Source organism: Myiozetetes cayanensis, unplaced genomic scaffold (assembly GCF_022539395.1).
Source record: "Myiozetetes cayanensis isolate MyiCay16 unplaced genomic scaffold, myiCay2020 scf2-11, whole genome shotgun sequence".
Lineage (NCBI taxonomy): Eukaryota > Metazoa > Chordata > Aves > Passeriformes > Tyrannidae > Myiozetetes > Myiozetetes cayanensis.
In genome coordinates, this window is record NW_026087411.1 from 93,268,422 (window position 1) to 93,288,526 (window position 20,105).

General features: G+C 33.1%; 1 protein-coding gene across 3 annotated transcripts in view; it reads left to right on the forward strand.

The window, feature by feature from the left end:
- Positions 1-20,105, forward strand: part of CSMD1 (CUB and Sushi multiple domains 1) — a 1,108,336-nt gene that overhangs the window by 880,526 nt on the left and 207,705 nt on the right. For all 3 annotated transcript variants that reach the window (XR_007628921.1, XM_050315426.1, XM_050315427.1), the window contains exons 22-23: positions 3,994-4,163; positions 10,224-10,380. Coding sequence is in view for 2 of the 3 variants with exons in the window: in XM_050315426.1 (XP_050171383.1) it covers positions 3,994-4,163; positions 10,224-10,380 (327 nt within the window). In the remaining variant the exon portion in view is untranslated. The remainder of the gene's footprint in view (positions 1-3,993; positions 4,164-10,223; positions 10,381-20,105) is intronic.

The window sequence follows — 20,105 nt, forward strand, 5'->3', positions numbered from 1 at the left end:
ATTAATCTGCTTTTTTTTTGTTTTCCACCTTTTGAAACATAGAAGCAGTAACATATAGATTTTTTCTTTAAAATGACAATATGTTTAAGCATCCTTGTCTTTTGGATGCTAGAGTTCAGCAGAGTTCCATAGCTTATCAGATTTGGGAAGTGAAGAATCTAAATTAAAACCATGTAAGCAGTTGACATTTAGAGAATAAATTTTGTTTATGATGTGCTATTTTAAGTTATTTAACAAGCAATTTAGATGTGTTTTAATGTACCAACAGCCTCTTAATTTTAAAGATCTTGTCAGAACACAGTAGGTGCTATTTCATGTTACTTCTGCAAAAATGTATCTTCCTTCCTTTCCTCTTTCCCTCCTTCCTTCCTCCCTTTCTCCTTTCCTCCGTCCCTCCCTCCCCTCCCCTCCCTTCTTACCTTCCTTCCTCTTTCTTTCTCCCTCAGACTCAAAAGAATAGTCCACAAGTTGCAACAATCCCCCTGTGTCCTTCCTAAAGGAAAGAGAAGTCTCTCCTATACATGTAAATGGAAGCTTTGTGTCATTTCTTATGTCCTCTAATAAACTGCAGTTCTTTTCTTTTATGGTTTTCTAATTCACAGGGGGTTTTTTATTTATTTTGCTGCTTTTTGCTCCAAACAGACTTTTGTATGTATTCTCCTTTGAAAAAATATCTTGGATTACACATATTTTTGTTTTTTTTTCATCACATACCTGATTAAATTGAAATACATAAATTGTGAACTGGATCTTTATTGTTTAATCTACACATTCAATTTAGGCACTACTGACTATATTGATAGGAAAAAACATAGAACTTTGAATCAATTTATTCTGTATCTTGAAAAATCAAATAGATTAATACAGAAAAAAAAGAAAGGTAGACATGCAACATAAAGAAAGGATCTCTATTGCAACAAAATACATATTTCAGTGCTGTCTCTTTCTACATCAGTTTACTATATCATATACAGATTTTACATTCTTACATTGTACTCATGTTATACTAGTCTAAGCATATCACATAACACTAGGAAATATATTCCTTTTCTTTATGGGCTACAGCTGGAGGGGCTATTCCTGAAAATATTATTTACATAGAGCATGTTCAGTGGGTATGTTATGGAATACTTGTTCACCTAAATTCATGCTGATTTTTCCCACACAAGTTTGTGGACCAAAGTATGAAGACAGAATGATGGAGGAAGTAATCACTTTAAGATCAGTAAAGATTTATTCTCCTGGAAAACTCTGGGCACCTCAATGTTTGCATAATTTAAGAATTTTAGATACTAATACTGATATAGTTGATTTTTATGGAAGAAGAATACATATGGTTAATATTCAGTGAATTATATTTAATAAATGAAATGAGAAACAGTTACAAAATGCTTTTCTCATGTGGGCGAATGAGAAATTGTTTCTCTTTCATCTCTCTGAGTTACAGATGCTCCTGATGGAGGCAGGGTTTGGGGTTTGACAGGCATTCTGTCAAGATTAAGGCAGGTCTCTGGAACTCAGAAGGTATCTGGAAGGCACTGAAGTAAGGAAGTGTCCTCTGCAGTCAAGAACTAAAGAGCTCTTTCAATATCATATGATAATACTTGTCTGCTTAACTTGAGACACTAAAATCTATTCATGGAATACATGCTAGGTACAGAATATTACATGACATATTTCAAGACTGATTGGCAGTTTTTGCTTCTTAGTTGATATGAGCCATATCACTTCTTACTGTAAAACTTCCATGGCTTCATTTCCTTTGCTTATGTAAAAGCATTTTAAATTGTATCTGATCCTTGCTAGCAGAATCATCATGCCATTGTTGTTAAAGGCTGTTGTTTATTTTGCATAGAGAGGATTAATGGGAGGTGATGAAAATGGATGTGAACATGGATATATTTTTCTTGTCTAGTGTTTTGGTGCTCACATGGTTACAGTGAGTGTCAATTCATGATTTATTTCAGAATTTGATTTCCCAACTCTTTAATGTATGTATTTCCTCGAAGAAGTGTTCCTTCTCCCCTATTTAATGCCCTACTTGTTATGCTAAAGAGGTTAGTCAACACTTACTTTGTGACTGATTTTCTAATCTCTTTATGTGAGAGACAGATCATAGGAAAGGCATGTCCAGATCCCCAGAGTCAAAGTGAATTGAATTTAGATGTCACACATTTTGGCTGCATGTTTTAGCTACTACTTAAAAACAGCAGCAGTATCAACTACTGTAAGTATTTTTAAAGAAAAAGAATGACTTTTCCTATACCACTGGGTAAAATATTAGGGTCTTGAAGGGGAGAGATGCCTTTGAGTGCATAAACTTTTCCTGCTGTCAAGACCAGGCTCAGTATTGTGGTTGATGGCTGCTCTTTTGAATTTCTAGTCCCTCATTACGTGACGTGTGGTCTGGATTGAAGTGCTCAAAAATGGTTAGAAAAAATACGCAATTAAAGTCCTTGCATAAGATCCTTAAACCTGATCTGTGACATGTTTTGCATAAATTGAGGAAGGGAAGTTGACAAAGAAGACTTGATTTCCTTTGGAAACCTCTTTCTGGGGTCTATGTCAGTGATTTACTGACTGACAGAAGATGAGCAGGGAAACTCGACTGGTCAGAGGACACGAGCAACCGTTTGTCATGATAATGAAGGAAATGATGGGGTCTGATGAAACTGCATAGCTGTCAGATATTTGCAATCTATTTGGAAAGGAATAATATGTGCTGAAAACAGACTATGGTTTTATAGCATAGGTTAGAGGTATATGAGTGCCAGCTTGAGTTCAGAGAATTTTGCAATGTAATTGAAGTTCCTCAAGTAAATATTTTAATGTCATATGAAGTTTAAAAATCAATTTAACATTTTTGGAAAGAATACAGATTTGTTTCTAAACCTATTGCTTCTTTGATAGAGCATATCTGTTGATTTACAATTATACATTAATTTATTATTATTTTTATTGTTATAACAAGTTTTTAACAAACTCTGAATGAGGTTTAAATGGTGTTTATGTCAAAATAACTCAGTATATTTTATCCCTAGACTGAACAGTGAGATGCAAATATCAATCTTGTTCACCTTAAAAAAAGTTGTAGATTAATAGTTGGTATGTTAATATTACTGTGGGATTTGTAAGGTGTTTTTAGGCTATTTTTAAGCATTTTGAATATTTGTTTGAAGAACACCAATATTATTTGCTCTCTGGATATTTTCATCTATATGATGAAATTTATGTTGCATATTTGGAATAATTTTTCTAGTCTTTATTCTGAATTCAAATTCAGTCCATGGGCTGGAACATACCACTCCTCCTACACTTTTTTATTGTCTTTACTGGGCAGCTACAACTAAAAAATGTCTAATGAAAGTGTTAATAGGTGCTTACTACAGACAGTTGTGAAAAAGACTCACCCTCTCTTTACCCAGAAAAGAAAGGATCTGTCTGCTTAGCCCTGACTAATATCAATAAATGTTTATTTGATTTTTAGTTTTTTGGTTTTATTCCAGGTAGAGAATAAAACATGGTCGAATTATCTTGATTTATTACCAGATTCTTTTTTTTTTTTTCCCCAGCAGCTTACTGTCTGCTTTTTCTAATACTTATTTGTAAAGCTGAATACAGAAGTAAAATCAATGTTATGTTTATTTGAAATGTTACCACAATAACTATATCTCAATAAGATGTTCAATGTTTATGGTATCTAGGCTAGCCTGCATTATTGGTTAGTCTGAGGGGAAGACCAAGGGATAAACTGGAGGTAGAAGCAGATAAGTGCATATAATAAAAGGACTCAGTGAAATGCAGGAGATAGCAACTTTGATAGGGTTTCTAGGAGTTGTTCCTACAGAGATCTGTTAGAAATATACTTTTCCTAGATAGCCTGTCAGAATTTTCATAGGGTTTAAATATTACTGCTAATAACCTGTATTTTCTTGAAATGGATAATTCACTTTTTTTTTTTTTTTCTATTTTACATGTGTCTGTTTTCTTTAGCTGAATGTGGAGCAACTGTCTCTGGAAATGAAGGAACATTGTTGTCTCCAAATTTTCCATCTAATTATGACAATAACCATGAATGTATCTATAAAATTGAAACAGAGGCTGGAAAAGGGATCCATCTTAGAGCCAGGAGCTTTCAACTGCATGAAGGAGATATTGTTAAGGTAATAAGAAAATAATTCCACTTTCTATCATGTTAAACATTCACAATGCATGAACAAATCTGGTTTTAGTGCCAATTATCTTTATTTTCATTCCACTTTCTGACCCAAAATTAATGAATTCTAAGTGGACAGCATCACTTCCTTTATACTAGAGTCAATGATTTATACTAGATTCAAAGAAACTATAGGTTTTAAGAATTCAATTACATTTCTAGAAGTATTAGACTGTTTACAGTGGTTTAAAATGTAAAAAGAAAACATAAAATGTGAACTTGGAATTTGAATACATAGTATTATTTTATGTTTGCAGCAACATTTATAAGTGTAGCACAGGGAGTTTTTTTTTGTCTTGAGCAGAACCAATGGATTTTTTTTTCAAATAATTAATTTACTCATTTAAATAGAGAGAAGTATTGACCATAAATGAAGTTAGACTTTCAAATTTATGTCTCCAAATTTTCAAGTAATTAACACTTAAAATCACAAAATATTCAGAATTCAATTATCAACTTCCTTTCTGGAGATCTCCCAGCACTCCATTTAACATGTTAGAAATTGCTGTCTACATTTTAACATTGATTTTTATTTTTTTTTTATTTGCACTTAATGCTTCCCACAAGGATTTTAAAGATATCATTGTCATGGATCAAATTTTGGTGGCTATATTTTTATCCATTTTGTCATTTTAAAAGATTCTTTATGTAATTAAGTGTGACAATTCAATTCCAAGTTATGCATTTCCTCCAAAGAACAAGTCATTTAGAGATAGGATGAGGCAAGGAGGCAAAAAGAAAAAAAATCATTTTAATATAGATGCTTGTATTTTTGTTGTTATATTTGTGCTTTTCAACAAGTACAGTTTGCATTTGACCATGAAATATGCAAAGTTTTGAGAATCCCCTAATAATATCAGAAAGTTACAATAAAAAGAACGGCATTTTCTCTATCTTTTCCCACTAAATTGTTGATGATAAACTCCTACATGCTTGTGTGGCCACCCTGTATAAAACACTGCAAGACCTTGGTCTATGGTTTTGCTTTTAGATTAAAGAGAATTGAGTAGGTGAGCAAAATATGTGGTCTATATTGTCCTTTGTTCCCATTATCCATGGTCTGACAGTGCAGATCCCCAAAAGTACTTTTTCTCTGAACAGATGTATAAGCCAAGAAAGCACTTAATTGCCCACTGAGTTGCTTGAATGTGATATATGTCTCCCAGAAGCTTCGCACATACATGGTTTATAAATAATTTAATAAACTACCTAAAAATCAAAACCAAAAACCTTCAGAAAACCCTAAAGAAACATTCAAGAAACTCAATTATCCTTCAGAACATTTATGAGTAATGTTGAGCATACTTAAAGATATTCCTTGGAGATATAAGAAAGATTTACCTGAAAGAAAGTTGTTCTGAGCAATCTTTTAGATACTTCTTTCATAGATCTGTTAGCACAATACTCCTGAGGATCCAAAGGAAGTAAAGGCAAAATTTTGCAAGGCCTGTTCTCTGGTTCTGAGACAACTGGCACAGCACAACTGCCATTTATACAATTAAGCTCTTTTCCACTATAGTCTCTCTATAACCTGCACTTATGAAAATGAAGTCTATTTCCTCTCCATTCCCATACCAGGATGTCCTTTTACATATTTCCATTGGAATCAGCCCTTTGGCAGTGCTGTGGATGTCGAAGTTGCTTTCTCTCCCATCTGCACCCAAAATATGAGCAAAATATGTTATAAACACCAACCTTCTATTTTGTGCCTGCATTGCAGAAAGCCCCAGGACTGCCTTTTGGGCAGCTTGCAAGGGATGCACTAAGGCTTGAAAATATTTATAAACCTTGTGCTGAAATATAGGTAATTTTCCCAGCTGAATATCTCACTCTGTTTTAACAGAAAGATATATGCATATGTAATGTAGCATTAGATGCAGGTGCCCATATGTGTGCAGTGGGGAGACAGTCAGTTCCAGCTGTCTCTGACACATTCACTGCAAGGCACGGCTGAGCCCACAGACGAGGGGAGGGCTGAGGAAACACATGTAGAAAGGGTAAAAAATGTTGCTCAGTAGTGTGTGATAAAGAGGACTGAGTCAAAACTGAAATAATAATAATAATGTAATAATACCAAGGTCAACCCACCAGAAATGTCAGACAAAGCACTATTTGTTTGAGGTGAGATCACCAAGAACTCCATGAGGATTTAATGAAGGGATTTTGAAATTTATATGGGAATAACCAAAACAATGACAGCAAGCTATACAGGATTTATCTCCCAAACCATCAAAGCAACATTTTAAAAGCATTTCCCTTTGGGATGATTTTATGCCATAAAGATCTCTGCAATTAAGGAAATTTGCTAAACTTAGTTGTAAGATGTCAGAATGAGAAACTGGACTTTAGGAAACTCTAACCAGCATTTCCTTCACCTTCAGGTGAGTGTTTTACATTTCCACAGCAGGTGTAGATACATTAACACTGTTACTGGAGTATTTTGCCTCATAAATAACTGTAGCACTGTCCTCTTCTTTTGTCTGAATGTATTAACCCCAGCAAGTAAAGCAAACATCCCTCTTATTCCTCACAAATATTTAGGTGAAATGAGGCATCTCTGAATCTGGCTAAATTTATCCTAGTGCTCCAAACAATGCTGTGATCATTCCCCGCTGTCCCCAGAACCAGCTTCTGTAGTTTGACTACATCTGTAATGTTAAACTCTCTAATCTTACACAACAAGATGACTCACTCAAACTGTCTCTCAGAAACGGTCCCTGGCCTATGCAGCTCCTGCATTAATGCCTTCTCAGGGAAGATTTGTGAAGGTGTTAGTAAGTCTGCATTAAATGTGTTCCAGATGTACTGACAATAAATACTGTGCAGACAATCAAGTTGTGGTGACTGAACTCCTACTGTGTCACTATTTACTTGCTTTGAAAATATAAACTACCTACAGCTGTATATATTCAGCTTAGTATTCAAGTGGGAATATTGAGGGTGGATATTGAGGCTGAGGTGCACATGGAATAGCATATAATTTGCAAGACTATTTCTGGCATCAATAAGACTAGTGCAGGAGGAAGGGTCAAAACTATCACTTTCAAGAGGAATGCATGCAGGTTAATGACTGTAATTTGTGGGCAAAGCTTTCTATAGCTCTGACAAAATTTGAACTTGAATTAGCGGGATAGAAATTTGAATTCCTGTAAAGTAATAGAAACAGTCTCACCAGTTTGAAGGGCATATGGCAAAACTGAATACTCGGATTATCACTTTATTTTGAAGCTTGTCTTCCTCGCTCACTAACACTTCATCTTCTGAACTCCCTGTTTTAACTGCCACTTGAAGTTTCAAAATTCTTTGAAGTGGCTACTTATGCTGAAATCTTTATAATGCAATCACAGTGAATTTGTTAGAGGTAAGAGGAAAACTAGAATGTAATATTCTGACTTTCATCTGTTTGGCCGAATAGACCTTCCTTTTTCTTCATGATAGAGCATGTAATTGCAGCATGTGAGTTATATTTCAAATGTATTCTCTCAAATGACTTAAACATACACACTAAATATGAATAAATAGTCTAGACTAGTGAATTAAATGTATTCTCTGCCTCTGGAGTCAGTTACATATGACATAACACAATGGTTGCACAGAAGCTATCTGTTGGGAATGATCCCTGGCCCACAATAATCAACATGGCAAAGAATTTGTTAGGCAAAAAGCTTTTTTTTCTCTAGGAATGATTCAAACAACTCTTCAGTAAAAGCAGCGGAGATTCAGTGCTTGTATTTGTTCATTAACACAGTTTCAATTATTAGAGTAGTTATGCTCCTACTTATGTCTGTAACATTAACTACAACTGGACAAGTGTCACAGCTAAAAATTGTCACTGCTTTTTTTTCTTCTTCTTCTTCTTTTAACAGGTGCTTTCACATGATGATTCTTATCTAATTTTAATTTCATAAAACACTGATTTATTTGTGTATGGATTAATCTTGAGAGGTACTATTATTTAATTTGTTAATCCTCAGGTAGGAAGAGTATCTGTAATAGTCAGAGAGGCAGAATACTGTTGTAACAAGATGTCTCAGGGACAGTTGTAATATTTACACTTTTTTTTGTTTTGTTTTATAGAAAAAAATCACTTTTTAAACATAGGTAGTATTTTTAATTAATGGCAATTAACAGAAAGTTCCATTCAAAGTATTATCCCATGAATCAAATATAATATATCTATGGAAATAAGTGTTATGGGGAACAAATGCTCATTTACTTTGTACAATAGGTTTCCAGTTCTGATAAGTAAAGTGTAATCAGTTCACGAAAGTGACCTGTAGTTCGGTCCCACAACAATGGTTAGAAGTTTGAAAGCAATTTTTCAGATACTTTTAGCAGAGCTTAAAGTCCAAGAGGCAGACATTAAATATGTGTTACTGCATGTATGAGTATTACAACTGATTGTATCTTTTGATAAATCTCCTCTATGCGACATAAGACAATCTTTGCCTTAACAAGGATCTATTGTTTTATCAATGGGTAGCACAATATATAATTTTTCAAAAGCTTATTTTGGAGAAGTTAATTATTTATATCTATGCATGTTTATTAAAATAAATGTATGCTTCTGTCTTAAAAAATCTTTTGTATGTTGTTTTTATTATTTTATTTTGTTAATGTGGACACTTGAGAGAAACATGGTACTTTCAAGACATATTTCTATATTGATGGCATACTGATATTTTCTCCACAGAGAAAACAGAACTGCTTTTAATTGTTGATCCTCATCTACAAATGTTCCAATGGTCTGTCCTCTTAAAAGGTTTCTAAATTTCTAAATTTCATTAGTGGATCTAACTGGACATTCATATAGGAAGAAGTGTCTGTGACTCAAATGTAGCAATTTATATTGCTAAATTGGTCATTTTCTGCCTCTGGCTGGAATCAGTATAAATCCTCACTGCACCACAAGGTCTGCTAGTGAAGATATGAAGATCTAGAGCTTGAAATATTTCCTGTAATTGTAGCTTTTGCATGTAGCTTTTGCACTAGTTGCCTATAGTCACTCTAGGATATATGAGATAAGGGTAAATTATCTTTCACTTCATATCAGAAACCAGCTGTTCGAATTCATTACTTGCTTTTGTATAAGTATTGACATGATATTTCATGTATGGTATATATTTACACACTTCATATTGCTTATTTTTTTCCATGAGAAAGTACAGCTGATTTCTTTAATATAAAGAAGAAATTAGCTTTTTTAGTTCATCTTGAGAAAACAAAACAAAACAAAAGCAGAGAAGGTTATTTTCTACTTTATGGCTTTCACGGTTTTGCAAAAAGCAACAAAAAACTTTAACGCCCAAGCAAAGAGTTAGTATTTTTCCTGTGTTGGTGACTCTTTAAAAGGGCATTCTTATTCAGTCTAGGATTTCAAAAAGCACAGAGGTTGATGTTGATATTTTTCCTCCATTGAAAGTTTTCAATAAAGTAACATAGTAAATAAGGACATCTCCACAGTTAGTTTGGAAATAGACTCACATATCTTTTTGAAGACCTATCTTTCTTTTGTTAAAAGCTATAGAAACCCAAAAATTGCTGCAAGCTTAGAATCTGAAATAAAAAGTGACAGATTGACTGTAATACCTCAGCTCTACTGTTGATATATCCAGACAGGAGGGAACAGAGTAGGCTGTAAGGGTTTACCTTCAGTGGTAATTTCAGAACTTATACGGCTGTTGGCCTTTGTGAATAATCACAAAAAACAATCTGAGTTTATGAAACCTCAGAAGATAGAGTTCCATATAAATATTAATTTTTTTCAAGATGAGTTCACAAAACTGGAAAGGAAAAAGACTATAAAACACCTTAAAAGAGACAGAACATTTTAGATTTCACTGAACTGTATAACCAAGGAGTATGTATCTCACAAAATAGAAATATTAAGTTTTGGGGAAAACTATTGGCAATATATAGCTAATTTTTGAAGTGTTGTATAATGGTAAACTAAATTTTTTCAAATACTTAGATTTGATGTCCAGTTAAATACTGTTGTTTCTTAAAGGTGTATGATGGAAAAGACAGTTCTTCACGGTCTCTGGGAACCTTCACCAAAAATGACATGATGGGAGTTATCCTTAATAGCACCTCTAACCATATGTGGATTGAGTTTAATACCAATGGATCTGATACTGACCAAGGATTTCAGCTGACCTACACAAGTAAGTGGTTCATAAATATGGTCTCATCGATTGCTTTGTGGGGAAATGTTTATTTTTCAGCTGTAGTGATTCATCATGGAATGGTGAAGATAATTTCCTAGAAGGTACTGTGTTGAATCCTGCAGAGCAAAGCACCACAACATACTATGGCACAGAAATGTAATCATAGCTCTTTCTAGTAGATCTGCTGGTTCCCTCTGGACTGAAGCTAGCTGTGGAATAAGCAGAAATCATTCACTTCCCCTTCTGTCTTTCTTCTGTGCCTGATAAATCTTAAATTTTATCATTTTACCTTTAGAGGTTTTTTCTTACAGAACCACGAAAGAACCACTAGGGAAATCTACTCTGATTTGCCTAGAGAAACCATAGAATTTTTCCTTTGAAAGAAAAGAACCAAACACCTGTTTAAAAAATAATCTTATTTTATGAGTTCTGATTTCAAGGGTCTTGAATCAGTTCCTTTCAAATCCTACTTCAGTGATCAGTTCTATCTACTGTTGAGAAATGTCATATTATTTAAAGATGGAATCTTGCCTCATTTCTACATCCAATAGCCTGATTTTGTTATACTTTACTGTGCAATTCTAATAATATTTACTCTCCAGTCCCATATTTTTCTGTGTAAGGCAAAAAACGATAATTTGTGTCTTAAGGTTTATTTTCCTGATTGGTTTTGAATCTATTTTCTATTCTTCCAAATATTTTCATAATGTGTAGTGTAGACAGAATCTGACATGGTCTTATAACAGTGATCTTAATACTGGGTAAAGACGCAAAATTCAGTTTCCTATGTCTTCATAACATTTTACTTTTCTTTTTTTGTTGTTGTTGCCATGTATCTGATTTATTTTATCATATATGATCAATTTGCAGCTGTTCATGTGGAAAATCTTATCTGTAATGACTTTTCCTGCTACTTTCTCCCACATAAGATGTCCCCATTTATAAATACAGTCCAATTCCTTACATTTTACAGTATTTTTGGAATCCTAATAATCCTAATTCAATATAATAAATTTTGAGATAGTGACCAGGTGATTTCCATCAGCTATAACTGTTATTTCCAAACCCTTCAATGTGGGACTTTACAGCTTATATAATTTTTTAAATTTTTTTTTATAATTTGCAATGTTTTGAAAACCAGTTGCAGTGCCTACTCACATTCTTTTTCTGAAAGAGTCTAATCGAGCAATATCTTAAAGATTAGATATACCAGAAATTTATACTCATTATTTGATGGGTTTGGAGTTTCTGGTGCAGCTCCAATTCAGTTACTAAACAATTACGTCCATTTTGCATTTGGTAAATACATCAAATACAAAGTGATAATTATACTTTTGGATTAATAAGGTTGTAGTTTACACCTGGAATTAACTTCCCTGAAAGATTACTCTTCAGTTTATTTATTCACTTTTCAGATTGAAATATAATTCCAGATACTTTAAAATCACTAAAAAAAAAGAAAAAAAATTAAAAGTGTGCTAAAATATTGTCTCACTGAAGGAAATGAGAAATACATATGAATGAATGAAATTGAATAATGATTGTTAGAGAGAGATAGGAGTAGTTATGAGCTAATAAATCTAATGGTAAATTAGTTTGGTTTACTTCCTGCCTGGTTGCTGACTTTTTGCTACCCACAGGTAGCAAATCAACTGCCCTTAATTTTTGGACTTTGTAGTACTTTTCTTCCTATTAATACTATTGAAATTAAGAAGTTACACTGCAATGTGTTATTAAAAAGACTGTGTTTACTATTTCATTTCTGTGCAACTACCTTTCCACCTTTTTTGATATTGTGAATTCTGAAGATAGTGCTAAATTTAAAAATATAACAGAAGGAAAAGCTAATGATTTATAAGAACAGAAATGAGGATAAAGTAACTTTTATCTCTGTTCAGAATCTCATTACTGACATAATAAAACCAGATCTATAAATTTAGAATCTGAGATGTTTTTATAAATTGTAGAAATCAGATATAAGCAGATATTAAAAGGAAATCTATAAAGGATTCCAGTTCTAAATGAAATCTGATGCTCTATAGCTACGAGATTTTTTCAAGGAAGCGAGTTTAACCCAATAGGTAGAGCTACCAGAAAGGCTCATAAAACATCTGTAGTCTTTCTCATCTTAACTCTTTTGAGAAAGTAAAAAATATTTTGACTAAAGAATAAAATTATAATGATTTTATTTAAGGAAACTGCTTCAGAAAAATGAAGAATAATTTAGCCAGAGATGGGTGGGGTAAGTATGAATAAGAGTCAATGAAACTGTAATTTGAACAATAGATGAATCTAACTCTACCAGAGGAGAAGAAAGACAAGAGGAACAAAGAAGAAAACTCGTCTACTCTGTGTAAAACAAGTTTATATAAAGCCATTTCCTTATCATGTGCTAGGAAGAATAATGGAAAGTGTCTGTTCACTTATAGTACCTCTACAGTGTTGTCATAGGGAACTGTGAACATTTACATTTCAGTGCTGAGGAAATGACAACAGCAGCTTGATAGGACTAAATTTTTTTACCTGAGAATGACCTCAGGTGTCAATAGATTATTCCATCGTAAATGTTGTTTCAATTACATAGGAAAGTCTTTAAGTATGAGAAAATGGATTATTTTAGTCTTAAGAATGAAGCCAAAATTGTACAAGTTCTCCCTGATGTTATTTCTTGTTCCTCTCAAACAGAGCTTGCAAAAATAGCAGTTTTTCTCTGCCCCTGTCTGTAATATTTTTTTTGGTTTTAACCATTATGGGAAGTGTTTGTAAAATTCAAGGAACCAAAGAGAATTTTTAAGATGGCTTTAATTCCCTAAGAATAGAGGACATTAGTAGACATCTGCATGTAAAAATTTAAGTTTATATAGGTTGTAGCCACAACTGATTCACATGGCAGTTGGTTTTCTTCATTGAGAAAATGTCAGTTATTAATATATATAATATATATATTAATATATAATACATAATAATAACAGCATAATTGCAGTTTTATAATTTGGGGGATCTTTTTTTTCCTCTGTGTGATTAGAACTTTTCTCCTTGAGACACCTCTAGTTTTTGGGGGAAGAGAAGATGTAGATAAAGGGATTCCCACATCTGGACCTACTTTTGTCATTCAGTGCTCAGTTAGAAGATTTGGCCATTCTGGTATAAAGACACCAGTGCTTTGTGCTGTCATGTCACTAGCATTTAATGTTAAAGTGACATTTAGATAAAAACGAAATCTTATTGATGCCACACACTGACAGGCAGAAAAAGCAAAACACAGCTGTCTGGTAGAAGTAACAGACTGCAACTTTAAATAAGAAATGCAGTACAGTTTCTGAATAACAAACAGACAGTCTCCCTGCTGTGTCTAACCACTCCCCTATCACAGTCCTGACACAAGAGGAATTTTAACAGTGGCTGTTTTCACTTATCATGTGGAGAACTGAACTTACTCTGACTTGGAACACAAGTGCTTCCTTGCTTCTGTTTAATCCTCATTCCTTGAACTCAGTAGTCTCACTTTTCTTAATACTTTTTTGTACTAAAATAATCTCTGCACACTTTACCACACATCTCATATACAAATGTTTTGTAAATGTTTTTTGAGTACTACCTAACGCTGGCTACTCTATGATATATATATGGGTGTACAGATTGCAGATCACTCAGCTCTATACTATATTTCACAGTTTTCTCAGTACCCAAACATTTGAGAAGGAAACATTCTTTCCCTTCACAGTATCAGCTTGAAATCTCAAAACTCCTTTCTTCTCATGGTGCCTGATGACAGATGTCTATATTCATGATGCTATCTACCCAAGTATCCTGGTGTTATGATGTGTGAGGAATTCTACCACTGTGTAGAATTGCTCTCAGTAGTCTCCTCAGACCTGAGGGTTTTTACAAGGTCCCTTGTGCTGGCAGTTACCCGTCTGAGCATGAAGTTGCTTTCAGACGTTATACAAACATCTACTTTTTTGAGGAGCAGCTTATCTAGCACTCTGGGGCAATTTCATGGTCCCTCAGTCCTGTGCAGTAAATAACAGAAGCAAAAGCTTCACTTATCTGCAGAATAATCCTTAAAAATCATTGTAGTGAGTCAGTGGAAGGGTCCATCCAGAAATACTGACAGACATCTGTAGAAACATACTGGGCTACACTGGGCAACTTAGTACTTCATTCTACCTCACAACAGACTCCTCTGTGTTTCAGAAATTTTTGGTGTACTCTGCAGCTAGATTTAGCTTTCTGAAGGCCTTTCACTGACCTGTCCCTGATTTACTGCTATAGATTAAAAATGAAATTCCATGTAAGTTCCTCAACACTTGTCTTTTATTTTTATCCTACATTTCCTTGTGATGTGAATTTAGATATTCTTAGGCATTTCTGTGCTAAGATGGAATGAGAACTGGAAAAAAGTCTCATGAAGAATTTGTCTTTTTGAAAGTGAATATTATGTAGGCACAAATCATAACTTAATGGTAACTTGCTCACATTTTGAATCCATGACCATTTCTTTCACTGAAAGCAGACTTCTGCATGGCAATTATTACTTCTAGAGTAGTTCAGGCACATGAGCTGTGTTCCATTCCACAGGGCTTCTGCAGATCTAGGATTGTGCATAGATGGATTTTTTTTAAATGTAGGTTTAATATTTTAATTTGCATTTCTCATCCTCTATATTTAGAAAGCATAGTTAGTAGCTTTAAAATATTCTTTTCATTGGCCTCAAGATTTACTTTTCAGTTTGAGAAAAGAAATATTTAATACATTTCTTAGATATGATGCACTGGTTTAGCATTCATAGTATTCTGTTATTGCTAAAGATTTAGTTCTAATTTTCAAATTCAGTTCTGTGTTATTCTTTAACCCTAACTCTTTCAAGGGATGGTGAAAGTGCATGGAAGGTGAATCTGAATTAGCATAATCTAAATTTATATAAATAGTTTAAACCTGCAAAGTAATTTAGGAGAATCATGAACTGAAATTTAATTTAGTTCATTTCCTATTCTACAGTAATTGAAAATGTTAGAATGTCAGTGAAAACAATGTTCTGAAACTGCAAACTCAGACAATTACTCTAGCACATAATCAGACTCAAATTCAGCAATATGGTTGCTTTGCCTCAGGCTGTATAATGTCAGTTGAGCAGAACAATCCAGTAATGAAAAGAAGCTCTTGCCATTTCCTTTCTGTAACTAGTCTATATATAAGATCTGTTCCAAATAAAACCTACACACACTGCAATAAAAATGTAAGATGAAACTAAATGAAAGTAAACAAAAGGCAAAAAAAAGTTAAATTATCGTGTCTTAACCTATGCATGCATGACTTATTCATAGGCCCTTTGAGAGCAGTATCATTATATGACTAACCCCAAATTAATGTGAGCTGTATTGCATGCATAGAAAAAATTATTCTAGAAGAAAATTAAAGTTGCAAAATTGAGAAACAAAAAATTTAATTAATATCAAAAAAAGGCATTTGTTAGAAATATTAATTCTGTTCACTTTTGTACAAGAATTATGATATCCTGATTAATAATATAATCCTGTAGTCTCTTACCTCTTTCCTGCCACAAAGAAGTAAATTGCCTTCAGCTTTCAATATATTCAAAATATATTGAATATATTCATATATATTGAATATATTGAATATATTCAAAATATATTGAATCCCCCAAATCCTCAAAATTCGGTATGAGCATAAAAGAATTGGTCTTATAACCTTTATAATCAAGGTTGATTTTCCCTTTTCACTTAAAGATATCTATGAAACTGCTGAATTTAAACTGGTAAACAGAATAGGTGCCAAATATTTTTTTTTTCTCTAAGACAGAAACACTGAAAACCATTTTATTTTGTGAATATAAGCATCGTATGAACCTCTGTTTGAAGGATTATGTTATCTCATGCTTTATAAATGAAAATGCTGATATGGTAATGTTCTGTGGTAGTAGTACAGGCTGAAAAGTCCATGACTATTAAATTGCATTCTCCAAAAAATACTTGAAGTGAAATCCAGGATTCTTTTTGAATTAAAAATGTTTGAATGAAATATACATACACAAGATTAATAATTTTTTTTTAAAAAAGGACTCTGAAATTTTCGAAAGGAAACCCCTTAGTTTGCCAAAGTTACATAATTTATCATCCTTAAATCACTGAATTATCTCTCTGGACAAGGGATTAGAAAGAAGAAATATGTGAATGATTTCTCATTTTCAATTAAGAAAAAAAAAGTTGTATATGTGGTATCATATTGGTTGGATAAAAGATATCACACATGTGGAAAAGTTAAACGTTATTTTGATTTGGTTCTGAAAATTACCAGTTCTAGCCTGTCAAAGGTCTCCTGACTTTTCTGTGTATGGTTCAGATTCTCATCTGCTTAAAACCATTGGGTTTTCCCAGTGTTGTAATTCTCATCTATTATCAAGAAAAGGTCTTTTTTAAAATGTCTTGCTATGAAGCTTAAAATGAGGTTATGCTTTGCAGGTGAGAAAGAGAGAGGCTAGCAGAGATTACCACAGTTGTCCATATGCATATGTTGTTTTTCACTTATATTGAAATTCTAACTTTAGAATATGAAAGTAAGATTTTTTAGTGATGCCAATTCAGGTGGGTTTCTTAAGCATATTTGTTTCTCACTTGCTGATGTATGCATTGTAGCTATAGCACTTGACTGAAATCTGCAAGCAGATTTCAGATAATTTCATAATCTCAGAAGTTATGGCCTAAAGATTATATTACTTTAATATTAAAGAAATGATCGTATTTGAAGCATTATTGAGACTTTAGTGGGAACAGTTTCCATGAATTTATCAGTGCAGAGGCTTGAAAGACAGAACTTCTTTACCTTCTTTTCCACCTCAACCTAAACTTTTTATCTCATATTTTAAAAAGAATCTATTTCAATTAAGCCATTATAGACTTTGCCATTTTTTTACCATTTATATGTATGTGCAAATGGATGCAATGAATTTTAGCTGGGATTTGTTCCAAAACTTTGACCATTTCCTCTGTTTTTCACAAAAAGACTCCTGTTAGTTTGCAGTGAATACTTTCCTTTTTTCCAAGTCTTAGATGAGTAGACAGTAGAGTTACTGTAGATTTCTTCCCACTACTGTAACTACCGGAATTTTCCCATGAGCAAAAATTCCTGTCTAAAAGCTTAGAACACTTGAACAGAACTGCCAGTGTCTTACTGTTCTTTACCCTGGCCTTCTTGCCTACACTGGCTTCATGTTGAATGAAAAATTATTATTTCCTGTTTAGGATTATTGGCTCAACTCTCTCTTTTGGGAAGGAGAGATTAATAAGCAGTTCCTTAAGTCAGGTACATATCAACACTCAGACACCTAAGACAATGGACTAATCCTTCTTGCAAGCTGCTTCTTGCTGTAATTCAAATGGAAGGTATTCTAGATGCCTCACTGTTGATTTGCTCTTTAATTTATGAAAGTATAAACTAGAACAGTCTAATTATAAAATCTAAGCTACACAAATGTGAATATATTATTGTGTTTCATACTTCTAATACAAAATTATATTATATAATATATAATTATATAGTATGTAATAATGTAATATGTAGCATATAATAATGCAATATAATATAATATATAAAGTTAGAAATTTCAAATAATTTGTAAATGTCTCTCAGATCAAAGTTTGATCTTAACTTTCTTCTGACTGATTTTTTTTCCTTTTAACAGATTAGATGTAAGAATGTGACTTTTTCTCCTCTCCTGTCATTATATTAAGGAATTATGTACATTTCAACAGATTAAACTTGGTGCCCTCGAGCCTAGTAATTTTTATAACTGAAGATTAGCAAAAAATAAGAAACAGATTTTTTCAGTCATCTAAAATATATTTCTAATTATTTAGAACAGTAAGAAAGTTATTTCAGAATAAAATAAAGATTATTCCTTCAAAACTTTATACATATTAAAATCACCCTGTCAAAACTACATGTACATGATATATGAGCAGAATTAGGGATGCAGAATTAGGGACTATTTGGAAGAAAGATAGAGATGAATTCTATAAACCTATTTATTTCTCTTCCTTCTGCTTCCATTAACTTTCTATATGAGTAAGGTTGCTTGAGACCGGATGATGAAAGGTAAACAAGACTTATGTGGTTCTTATTATCTAAGTTTTTCACCAAAGTGTATTCAGAACATGATTTTCATAAGTGCTGGGCACAATACGACTAGCCAGAAAAGCAGGTGCTGTGTGCATGTTGTTCACCTGTCAGTGTCAGTGTGTGAAAGAATCAACACAGTGGCAGACTATGGGATGCTTTTACCTTTCAGTTCTTTCTGAACCATACTGGTTTTTATAAGTTTCTAGAGTGCTTTTTCCATGTTTCAATTCATCCTTTACATTCATGATGACTTCATTCCTCTGAGTGAGTATTCTAGAAAAGACTATGAGGAAACAAATGTATTTGCAATCACTGAAGCAACTGGAATGTTGACAAGGTATCTTGCACTAAATAACACAACAACAATAAAAAAAATGTATGTGTTCATGTTATTTCTACTCCTTTCCTTCCCTTTCTCCCACAAAAAAAGTAAGACAAGTCTTCTCACAAGCAACCTACAGATTATTTTTACTGTATCAGTCACTGGCTGTGTCAGTCATTTCCCCACTGATTATAAAGGAGGCTTAGACATGGAGGTCCTGAAGATATTTCTCTATAGACACTTGAAGTTAGAGTTCTTAAACTCACATGGAATTTCGCCTTTAATCCCTGCTTCTTAGCGATGTGTATTTGCACACCCATCTCTTTCAAGTATTGTTATTCATTAGAAGTATTTTCTTTCAATAAAATATGAAAAGTATTTTCTTCCAAAAAAGTCACATAAAAACTGTCTTCTACTATCTGTCTACATGTATTTAACTTGTTTATTAAGTTTATAATTTTTATTTGTGTATGTGGACGTTGTAGCTGAAAAAGGGACAACAAAATTTGTGAATAGGATACATGGACAAAAAGAACCTGGTTTGAAATTGGTGGGGAAAGGCCTTAGAACATTTTGCAATATATCTATTATAGAAGAAAATGACATAAAATAGTTGTTTTTTATTTTATGCTCAAAAGACCTGTTATTGATAATGTCTTAATCTCTCTAATATTTTCTATGTTTACATAAATGTTTTACATGTTGCTCATGTTAAGAAAAATTGCTGAAATCCCTGTTAGAAAGTATTATCCATTGAATGACTGTCTCATCTGTATAGGCAAAATTAATTGCCAATAGATTGAAAAGCTTCTGAGAAATTAAAAGTGTACCTCTCAGCTTCCAAAGGATACAAAGCAGCAGTTATCAAAAATCCTTGGGAATTAATTTTCGTGTACAATTAAGTAGAAATATATCCATTTATTTGAAAAAAAAACGTGGCTTATTTGTTCTCTTTAAGATGATCTCTGTTAGAATGTAAAATACTGAATTCCCAAGACACAAAAATATTTCAGTCCTTCTTCCAAAAACTTTACAGATCCAAGAGAGAGGTCTGGAGATTGTTTTGTCCCAGTGCATATAGCCTATGCTTATCTGTCATCCTAGGCTCTTTGAAAGTTCATGCAAGTTTCTGATCCCTCACTATAGCCACATCATCCAGACACTTTTCTTTGTATAGATTTTTCTATCATTCTAATTAGATAGAGTAACTGGCCAATTTTCCAGTCATTTTTTCCCTGCAACTGTAGATTTCAATAGCATA